Source organism: Electrona antarctica (genome assembly GCF_951216825.1).
Source record: "Electrona antarctica genome assembly, chromosome: 14".
NCBI classification, from domain to species: Eukaryota; Metazoa; Chordata; class Actinopteri; order Myctophiformes; family Myctophidae; genus Electrona; species Electrona antarctica.
The window spans coordinates 26,144,102-26,156,069 of record NC_136795.1 but is presented as its reverse complement, the minus strand read 5'-3'; the positions used below and the strand labels follow the sequence as shown (position 1 = coordinate 26,156,069).

The window sequence follows — 11,968 nt, the reverse complement described above, 5'->3', positions numbered from 1 at the left end:
GTTACTTGCAAATATTGAGAAATGTGTAATAAACCAGAGAAATAACACGGGAATATGAAAAATGGGTAATGCCTTTCTAAAGCAACATTTCACAAAGGTACTGTAGTTATTCCAATATTACCTTCATCCAAAAATGTATATTCATTACCAGCATTGTGGTTTTACTGATCATAGCAATTAAGACTATTGCAAGTAAGATTTCTTAGTGGGAAAAGTGATACCAGAACAGAAAATATAGGCAAGGGAAAGTAAAGTAATGACCATACTGTTAGTAACATACCACCTGATGCTCGTGATCAAACATAGAAACTCTTATAAGAATTGAAATTGATAAATTGAACACTAACCCATTTTGGTGTTTATAGCATTATGACATACTTTAGCTATTGAAAAATAGCAGATCTACAAGCTCATAGCGCGCCACCGAGTGGCGAGCTATGAGCTTGTAGGTCTGCTATTTTTGAAAAGTCGTGAAAATGGGGCCGCAAATCTTTGAATATATATATTTCGGAGCGAACATTTTTAACTAAAATATTTGCTTCTGGGGGGTTCCTGGAACTACATATTTTGAGATGGGGGTCCGTGGCCCAATAGTGATAATTCTGGGGGTCCTTGACATGAAAAAGGTTGAGCACCACTGACATAGAAACATGGGTTTTTCAGAAAAAAAAGTTTGTGATACGTTATTGTTCAGAGAATTACTTTCAGATAATTGTCTCCACCAGGCCGAAGGCATGGGGAGAGAGTATGTTTTGCACTCCGTCCGTGTGTCTGTCCGTGTGTCCGTCCGTGTGTGTGTCCTTCCGTCCGTCCGTTACCAGCTAATCTCTGGCACCGTTAACCCGGTCGATGCCAAACTTTGCACACACACTCCCTGGATGCCAACGATGAACCTCTGCCCCACATTTTCCAGAACGGCCTGTTATAGCGCCACCATGAGGCAGCTTTTCACATGTTTTACCTAAAACTGCACCGATCTGCGTGAAACGTTGCATGCACACTCCCTAGAGGCCAAGGACAAACCTTTGACCTGCATTTTCCGCATCTGCCTTTTATAGTGCCACCAGGAGGCCGACTTTTGTAAAACACATTTTTGGATATTACTCCTCCAGATTCTGTCCAAAAATCTCACAAATCGTTACAGAGTATCTCTATGGTCATGTGCTCAAGTCGGATCTGTACCATATTTCATATTCCATCCTAATTGGCTATAATTGGCTTTCACAGTTTGCAAGATTGCCCCCTTTTGAACAAAAGCCTCAAATCATGAACGCAGCATGCAATTTACGTGAAATCTTTCACACATTTTCCTACTAGGCTGAGGAATATATCCCACCCTTTTCACATTGGCCTGTTATAGCGCCACCAACAGGTTGATTTTTGCAAAACACATTTTTGGAACAAAATGCCTCAAATCATCCAATTGCCATCAAAGGCAAACATGTTTATATTACTCCTAAACATGTTGCCAAACATCTCACACAGTCCTATCCTCCTGGTGGAGACCTGTGCCCAGAAGGGCACTTTTTCTAGTTTACCATAATTATGACATCAATAATGTAGGCTTACAGATGAATGGTTCCCAGGGCCCCGCAACAGCCACCACCAGCCCTTGCAATTCTAGGTGGAGTGTAGCCTAGTTGTTTCACTCAAACTCTAGTTATACAGAATGATAATACGAAAATAACTGGATTAAGAAAAGCTAATTATTTTGTTAATTACTTTCTGCCTTCAGTTTCTCACTTATTCATAGTGTTGGCCTGCCCCTGCCCTCAAGACCTGTCTGGAAACGGCTGATCTAAATGACGCCAAAGGAAACTATACTGTTAGATCTGTGTCTCTGGACACGTCAACTTTGACCTGACATACGCCTGTTTGCAAAACGCAAACATATAAAGTGTAAGTGATGTCAGCATTTGCTCAGTTGAGAGCATACCTTACTACCAGTGAAAAGATCATCCCTCTCCATGCTGAGGGATTATGTTTTCATCTAGGATTACAGATGGCAATATTAAGAGGGGGGGAGCAGTTCGGGTCTTAATGGCAATGGGTTAATACTAAGAGCTTAAGTCTATTTAAAGTGCTCGCAAGCTACAACCAGTACAAATTTGGAGCTAAATCAAACTGGATCATATTTTTGACCGGGCGTTGAATGTTTAGACATCTAACGATATATCTCTGTAACGTTATATTACAAGGATTACTATCTCAACTCGCTGGAGATTTCTTTGTTGGACCACCTATTTTGTCATACCTGGTGATGACGAGGACTGCTTCTGGAGTGGAGACAAGAATGGAAGCAGACATCGTTGTGGTGGTAGGATGAGGGGAAACCCTCAGTGTGTGTTATTACTAGTAGTGCATTGTTTGATGTAATTTCAAAGTCAAAGCTTTCTGGTTTTACTTTTTGCCTTTTTGCAACTGCTAAAGAAGGCAGAGGTAAATATTTTTCAGTATAGACTGAAATGAGATACTTATTACTTTTTTATCCTCATATTCCAGCTCTTATAGTGGTTCTTAATCTGTTCTGGTATTGAGAGATTATGTAAATTGTAAAACATCGTATTTTTAACCAACCGCTTTCTTTTAGGTGGTATATAACAATAATAATAATTTCACCTCAATCTTATTCCCACCAGGGAACCAAAGACCAAGAGCAGATGATGACCATTATGAGTTACTCTCAGCGTGGGCGCATGGATGAGCAACGTTGTACCTTGGCTTCAAGCAAGAGTGCCCCTGTTACACCTGTACAAATGAGAACTAAACCCTCAGGTTGGGATAGTACTGTAGTAGTGATTGATTGATTGATTGATTGATACACTACACTACACTACACTACACTACACTACACTACACTACATACAATGCTACTAAAAGGATTGAACCCACGAATGCACTACCGCTATATGGCTATAGAAACATGTAGTGATAGACAATGTACACGTTGTGGGGTCAGAACTACCCAACTGGAAAGGAGAGCTAATAAAATATAATATGAACATACCGGTATCTATATGAGTACATAAAGTTTTATTGTGCCAGTTTGACCACTTTCAACTTGGTACCCCTATTTTGGTCAACATTTTTGAGTTGCAGTGTTTGGCGAAGAACAGTCTTGGAACCCTTGGTACACTACACACTCACACATATTCTATATAAGATACAACAACACAGTGCATCCATAATGTGTGTGCCTGTTATGTAGAGATTCTTCTGCTCCACACAGGCCAGAGCAGTGAGAACTTCTATTATACACTGGCCAATGTCCAGAGGAATCGACTTCACGGCCAACATGTTGCACTAGCGTTGCTGCCAGGGTTCAACCAACAGGTAAGCAATAAGATTAGTGTTCATCCCGACGCTCACGTATCTATACAGAATTTGCATTATGGATGTATGTACCACTGGTAACTACTGTAAGATATGACCTTTTATGTTCTCTTAGAGCCAAAGGATGGAAAAGGAGAGCCGTTCTGCACCTCAGATCATTTTGACTGAGAGTACTCCGGAACCATCAAGAAGACTGATCAACCCAGTGCATACTCTATCACATCCGGTCTCGTCCAAGCCCATTCAGGTTTCGGCAGTCTAGTTTAAAAGTCTTCGAAATCACTGGTTCTCAAAGTGGGTTCCGGGGACCCGTAGGAGTCCTTGAGGGGATTCCAGGGGCCCCCTAGGAGTCCTTGAGGGGATTCCAGGGGCCCCCCATGAGTATAGCATCAAGATCAGTTTAACAACTTTAACCCTAGTTTACACCTCACCTATTAGAAACTAGCAGATGTACAAGCTCACAACACGCCGTGATGCAACACATTATGCCGTGATGCAACGTACATTTGCTATTTTCAAAATATTTTTGAGAGTTTGGAATAATTCGGAACAATTTTACACAATCTTAAACATATTAATTTGTTCTATATTCGTCGCTGTCCGGCAGAAACCAGCTAACTCCATTTTTCAGGTTTTTGATAATAAATTAAGTTTTCCATAAATCAATGGTATTGAACATCCTTTACGTCTGTTTGATGGTTAAAAACAATTTGAACCAATGAAAAGTAGTAAAAAGTGCTTCTGACAAAACCAGCTAATTCCATTAGACCCTCAAACTGTCTAACTCCACCACCTCTCCCCCTCTCATGCAAGTAATTGACAATATATAAAGTCGCAATACCAACTTTGATGAGGCAGTATTGTATTGTTTTAAAAATACATGTTTTTTTTTTCATTTCCTGAAAAAAATATATTTATTTTTCATTTCCTGAGAAATGAACATTTTGGAGTTAGCTGGTTTCTTCTTGACAGCAGAGATATATTAATTAACCTCTGGCTTTATTATTTTAAGTTGAAACCCCTTTGGGACTATTTAACCCACTACAGCAGTTCATAACTACGATGGCCCCATAATCAGTGTGGATGACTTCTCTTAGGTCAAAATGAAAGCACCCTGGCTTCTACAGCCAATACAAACAATTTACCACAGTGACATTAACCAGTTACCTATGTGAACTATTCCAGAAAAGAGATCCAGGTCCAGATCCTGACCAGTTCTTCAGACTCTTGTCCAACTCTCAAGGTCGCCGGCTTGATGACCAGCGAGTGACGCTTCCTTCTTTGCCGGGGCTACGGCATCAAAACACCACATCAACTGCTGGAGGAGAGTCAAGTTACTTGTGTTACATGGTCTCCAAAGTTCAAGTTAGTATATCCCAATCTCTGGTTCACAAAAATGCCTGAAAACTGTCAAACCTTCATGTTGTTCAAACATAATAATATATTATACCAATCATTTTCAGGGTTCTAGAATGGAGGAACAAAGGTGCTCCTTACCCCAAATCAAGCCTACCCAAAGAAAGGATAGCTCTGAACTTGGTTCAGACCGTCCACGTTCAGCATCTGCATGCTACAACTCAGATATAGTGCGGCAGAAGATCAACGATAAAATATTACCCCAACAGGTATATTCTGTGATGTCCTGCTAGTCTTGGTGCCCTTTTCTATGGATAAGACAAATTTAGTAAAATCTAAACTTTTTACTGCAACTTGACCTAGCTGCTTGGTATTCAATTATATCTACCATCTACATAAAAAGTAAAGGGTGCATTTACATAGCGTCTTTACGAAGTGCATTATATTCACCCATATGGCGGAGAAACCCATGCAAGGCACCAACCTAGCCGAGAGCAATTAGGGGTTCAGTGTCTTGCTCAAGGACACTTCAAATCTCCTCAATAACTCTGGGGGAGCCCGGGAACGAACTGGGTTCCAAATCGGCTGCTCTACTCCTGTGCCACTGCCGCCACATATATTGTAACAGCCAAGTGTCAATCAAAATCATTTAGGCTAATCTGAAAATATGGATAGTATTATAAGTCTTGTTATGTTTGCATTGTTTGTAAGGATTAAGGAAGATACTGTAACTTGAGAACACATTTTCACGATACTTTGTAGGATTGATAATTAGGCTGCCCTGAAGAGATCGTTCACTTTTGGGTTGAAAAGCTTAATGGTAAAGGTCTCAATCAAGGTCTAAATTTAATAATAATTATTATTGTTTTTTTAATTGTCTGTGCAATACAGGAGGTGTCTACAGCTGAGCAGGATAAGTTCGTTTCATTAATGAGCCATGCCCAGCGTGGTAGAATGGATGAACAGCGCTGTGTCTTATCTCCCAGAAAGACCAACACGTCTGCAGCCAGACACACTGAAAGAGTGCTTAGTAGTACTGTACCCACAGGTGAGTACAGATTCACTGACCTGTGTGCCGAAACAGAAACACGTCTGTAAACACAAAAGACTCCTAAGACCAAAATAAGTACCCAGTATATTCATTAATTTCTCCAGACTGTCCTCGACTACAGTCTGGAGAAGTTAAGGACCTTGAGTTGAGCGAGCCTTTCTGCCTCTTCTAATTTGGTCAATAAATATGAACCACTTGAGCCACAGCATGTCTATTCTATTCACATTCAGACGCATTTTGAGCATGTAGATTGGCTGTTTTTGGCGAAGAGATTTGGTGTGGACCGAATACAATAACTCACGTCCGTTTCACTATTGGACTAGAGGGTTTCAGTGGTTAAAAAGAGCGTTTATGTCCTCAATTCTTGATTCATGTAGCTATTATAGTATATGTCTGTATTTACCCCTCCTAGGTCCAGAGTCTGATAAGTTCTTCAGCCTCTTGGCTTCCTCTCAGAGCCACCGGCTTAATGATCAGAGAGTAACTCTTCGTACGCTACCAGGGATACAGAATGGGGGGTCCACATCAGCTACTGGAGGAAGGGATGATTTGTGTTACATGGTTTCCAAAATCCAGGTGAGCCCCATATCTTCTACCATGTAAGAAACCTCAGTGTTAATTTAACTCAGAGAGTGTACAAATGTAATCAACTGGATCATAAAGGTCTATTTGTACATCTGAGTTACAAATAGATAAATAATTAACACAGAGACTGTGGACTGTAAATACTGCATATAAAGAAAAGGGCTTTGACAATTTGATGTTACTGCAAACAATTGCAGTGGTGACTGATTATGCATCGGCCTGTTAGATCAACATTAGAATGACAAATTGCAAAATGTTCTTTCTCAGGGCTCCAGGATGGATGAACAGAGATGCTCAGCACCCCATATCCTCCAGAATCTGGGCACCCCATCAGGGCACGCTGATCCCCCATTGAGGTCTGCCTCCTTCAACAATGTCCCAACTGACCAGCCTCGGAAGGTTCGAGATCATGCATAACATGCAGCCTAATATCCATTTCCTTTTTTGTTTAGGGTTAGGGATAACTATTTATTTATCCGTTTTGCAGGAAGTCTCTCCAGCTGAGCAAGACCGGTTCTATACCATGATGCGGCATGCTCAACGTGGACGTATGAACGAGCAGCGTTGTACTTTACAGCCTAGCAGGAGTACACCAGCCACACCCAAACACAATGGTGCTGTTGGACATGTGGTACCTGGACATGCAGGTCAGAGCCAAACACATGGCATTCATGATCTGCTGTATGTATTTTCAGTAGAACCTGGCCAATACCTTTTTGGCGACATATGTATCGGCAATTATGCAGCCAAATATGTGTCTCGATCTCGATTTTCAACCTGTCGTCCCTATTATGGGCAGGTCATCATTTTCTAAATATTTTCAAACATTTTACATAATTTTGCGGTGTGTTGTCTGCTTTTCTGAATGGGGCTTAAGTTCTGTTTATTTACTTGTTTGCTTGGTCATTGCATAATTAAAGTTAAATGTTATTTTTACATTTTGAACATTAATATATTCGGACCCAACAAATTGGCGTCGGCTTAATTTTCAGTGCCTTTAACAGGATGTTCAGATCATTCACTACCAATCCTCCATTCATTTACAGGTGGTCCTAAAGCTGATGACTTCTTCAAGTTTCTGGCCTGCAGTCAAGGCAAGCGGCTGGATGATCAGCGTGTTTGCCTTCCTGCCTTGCCAGGGATAAGTGGCACTACTGGGAGACAGCGAAATGGGAGTTATGCAAAAAATGGAGTTCAGGTTAGTTAGTTACCCACCATACAGATTATCATTCGCTGTGGTCAAGAGTGTTATAGCCAACTTTTGTTTGTCTTCTGCCAGAGCCCTGCACAACACCTCATGTTGACGCCAGGAAAATCAAGGATGGCCTGTCCAAGATATGCCACTCTGCCTCAAAATCCGTATGCAGAGATTGCAGAGTCTGGTGCGCTGAAAGCTCCACCCAGATCTGCCTCCTTCAGCCCAGACACGAAACATCAGAAAATGCAACCTTCCCCGCCCCAGGTAAATACTCCCCTTAAAATGTGATAGTTTGGTTACTCCTATTCTACATTTCATTTGTATCGACTTTTCTGCCAGGCATGATGACTATGCCTCAGAAAATCTCCTTGCATTCTCTTTCATATTATGAATAAATGCTTTTATGTCAATACTTTCCAAACAACACTGAAATATTGCTTCCACACAGTTGACCTTGAGTGTTACCATGAGCGTCACACCACAACAGGTAAGTCATTAGCATTCCTGACATGTTCTTAGGGGATTAAAATGGAAGATATGTTTTAGCTAATCACATTTACCAAATATATGTTTCTGTCTCTACTTATATTAACTTTGTTTATTTTTAATTTTTCAAAGGGACGTAAGAATACCGGTCAACCATGTGTATTCCCAGAGGTCTTCCTTACGCTCGGATCTCCGGGAGAGAGCCTTGTGGTTCCTCTGAGCCCATGTCCAGGCAGACCCCTCTCCCTCAACCTGAATCTGGTCCCAAAACAGGGACCAAAGCCTACGGATGCCCACTCGAGGCTCTCCTCTCCTATGCCAGGAGCACGTAGTAGGCCATGCTCTGTACCCGCAAGCCCTCATCGGGATGTAGTGAGGAAACATGGAACCAGTCCTGCTATCAGCCCAGATCTCTACGCCATCCAAAAGGTTCACACAACAGCCCAGCAGCAGCAGAAGGGGACAAGTCACGGAGGAGAAAAGGGGAGAGGGGACCCCAGAAAGGGGAAGGGAAAGACAGAGCAAGGGAAGGGAAAGGGAAAGGGTGGGGGGAAGAAAGACAAGAAAAGATAGCTAAAGGTTTTGTTGGGAATTCAAGCATGACGGAATGACAGAAAAGGCACTTGTTTGTACTGAGCTTCACTGTATGTATTATTTATTATTTCACTGTTTTGGTAACATATAACAGGAGAATTATTTCAATTACCCCTTTAAGACCTGAGACCGATTCTACAAATGCCTTCTAAATCAATAGTTCTCTTCACTTTCACGATTTTTCAAAAATGATCAAGCTCATATATCTGCTATTTTTGAATGGCCAACGAAAATAATCTAAAATGACACATGACAAATGACACAAACCTTCCCGGTTTTTAATGAGTTAATGAATGCATTAATTCATTATTTAAAAAGGTCATTAAATGCACTGCCACCATGAGCATGGAAAGATTCATTGTTGTCAAATGGCAGTAGCTGTCTGGAACTGTTCATACAAGTAAAGATATTTACAGTAAACTGTGTCATAATAATTGTATTTATCCAATGAAATGTGACATGTATAGTAATTTTTATACACAAGTGTGGGACCCTGAAAATCCATTATCAAACTAAGCGAGTTGTGTAACGGCCTGCTTCCATTCTTGGCTATAGGCCTAGCTTGAAAAATAAATTTTGTGTGGCACTCTGTGGTAAACTAAAGGCTGTCTAAACAAGATTATTATTTTCAATTAGGGTGAACTATAACACGTTTGATATTATTGATTGCCACAAAATGACACATGACACATCCTGTGATCATATGCAATCTGGGAACCCATTGGCAAAAAAAGAAGAAAAACAGCACCCTTGTGAGTTGTGAGTCAACAAGAGAGACTAAATATGTGAATGGAGTCATTTTAATAGAATGCACTTACTGATTGACATGACTTCACAATATATGGACATGAACATTTGTGATAAATGTTTGTAGGTTCTTTATTTATGCCAATGGTTTGAGTAATTTTGCCAATTTATCGAATTTAATACAATTTCTTTTTTTGAAATTATGTTTTTATTTTGGTCATCGTGTACAAGCATAGTGAACAACTACATCATGAGATCAAGTGCATTACAATCGTATATATATATATATATATATATATATATATATATATATATATATATATATAAAAAGGTATATTTCCCATGTTCTCAATGGTGACCAAAGTTACAACTTTCTTTTCCTGGAACAAGAACAAAAAAAAACGAACAAACAAGAAAACTAAAGACGAACATCTGGGCAAAATGTAATACAATTTCAATCATTAGAACTACACTGACATACATTATTATGTATGTTGTATTTTTCTTTATACATACCATGTCTGTACAGTACGTATCATCCTGATATGAACTTTTTTTGTTAATGGACATCAATATATCAATAGGCTATATTTTCAACTGAATGCCAAAAATTAAAATGAAAAATGCAGACTATGGTTGGTTTGTGAATTGATCTAAAGTTGTACTTACATCCTGTTCATTTTGATAGCACACGCAGTAAGAAGCCATTGGAATTTCAATTTACTTTTGGATACACACTCAAATGTAATGTGTAAAATGTTATTGCACCAACAAAGTTTAACTCATTCATCTTCTACTTTCTGCAGCAAAATAAAATTGCGGTAGGCTAAATGTTGTTAAAGACCAGGTGGACAACACATCTACAGGTAGACCAGGGGGCTTGTTGTTAAAGACCAGGTGGACAACACATCTACAGGTAGACCAGGGGGCCTCTGTTGTATGAAAAGCCCAAAGGCATCCATTCATTTCTTGACATTTTTCTCCAATTATTTCTGTATTAATTTAAAATTATACTTTACCTATTTCTTTCTTTGTTATTCTGATTAGCATACGATAATAAGACTTAAGTTAAAAGTTGTGCTTATTTTCACTGTTTGCTTGGCTGGTGTTGGTAGTTCTCTCCAACCTTGTAAAAGGCAAAGTACATCACAATCACATGCAACTGTTGCCCACGCCTGTCAGTATAATATCATATCCAGTAGTGGTTGAGATACACTGAATGAATGCTGCTGTTCTAGAATCTCTGTGCTAATGCTACAGTAAACAGTACCTACAATAATCCATACCATTTTGTAATAAAAGCTGGAATATTTAATATTCACCAACAAACTGACTGCTTTTCATGAATACATTTCTCTAATTTGAAGTAAAAATGTGTTTTTCATATTTCAAGCATCAACCACTGTTTCTCAATGTCAGGTCCAGGAACCACCAGGGGTCCAACCAAACGGACCCATAAGGGTTGGTTCCATTTGTACACAGAGCTAAACTAGAAAAAGTGCCCTTCTGGGCACAGGTCTCCACCAGGAGGATAGGAGTGTGTGAGATGTTTGGCAAAATGTTTAGGAGTAATATAAACATATTTTTTTGTTTGTTTGTTTTTTGCAACAATTTTCTTCATTTTGTTGAGGAAATGCAGAGCCAGATCACTCATCGAATCTGAGGATAGAATTCTGGATGAGCAGGACATGTGCAGCATTTTGAACGAAACGGGCCACTCCTGAAAACTTTAGAAGGCAATGTTAGCCAATCAGTGTAGAATCTGATAAATCCAACAGACTCGTCTTGATCACATGACTACAGAGATCATGTGTACCGATTTGCGTGAGATTTGGATGAAATCTGTGCGACTAACATACTGTAAGCAATGTGTTTAGCAGAAATCGGCCTCATGGTGGCGCTATAACCGGCAGATGTGGAGGGATGCAGGGACAATGTTTGTCCATGGCCTCTAGTGCGCATACATAAGTTGTATACAGATTGATGAAGTTATAGCTAAAAACAGGAATTGGCCTGTTATAGCGCCACCATGAGGCTGATTTGGAAAATAATGAGTGGCATGTCGTCCTTGGCCTAGTGGAAATGTGCGTGTATAATTTCACGGAAATTGCACAGTGTTTGTGATGTGTGGCATTTTGTTCGAAACGGACCAATCATGTGAGCTTTGGAAGCCAATATTAGCCAACCAGGATGGAAGATGGGAAATTGTGCAGATCTGTGTTGATCACATGACTATGGAGATAGTGTATACCGAATTGTGTGATGTATGGATAAAATGTGTACGAGTAATCTACAGAAATGTGTTTTGCCTAAATCGGCCTCATGGTGGCGCTATAACAGGCCGTTGAGGAATATTTGGGGCAGAGGTTCGTCGTTGGCATCTATGGAGTGTGTGTGCAAAGTTTGGCATGGATCGGGCCAACGGTACCGGAGATTAGCTGATAACGGATGGACGGAAGGACGGAAGGAAGGAAGGAAGGAAGGAAGGACACACACACACACACGGACGGAGTGCAAAACATACTCTCTCCCCATGCCTTCGGCCTGGTGGAGACAATTAACGATGAGGATTTTACAGTAGAGACTGAGGTTGCAATCAAATGGGGGTCCGTGGGCTA

The 11,968-nt window shown here is 40.3% G+C and overlaps 1 protein-coding gene across 1 annotated transcript; it reads left to right on the top strand.

Moving 5' to 3' along the window:
* Positions 1-5,730: 5,730 nt before the first annotated feature.
* Positions 5,731-8,582, top strand: LOC306937121 (uncharacterized protein; the record flags this gene model as incomplete). Its single annotated transcript, XM_079520789.1, has 8 exons — positions 5,731-5,737; positions 6,153-6,316; positions 6,593-6,724; positions 6,813-6,972; positions 7,372-7,523; positions 7,605-7,787; positions 7,972-8,010; positions 8,142-8,582. The coding sequence occupies exons 2-8, from the start codon at positions 6,299-6,301 to the stop codon at positions 8,580-8,582; spliced, it is 1,125 nt and encodes a 374-aa protein (XP_079376915.1). The 5' UTR covers positions 5,731-5,737; positions 6,153-6,298.
* Between the last annotated feature and the right edge of the window lie 3,386 nt (positions 8,583-11,968).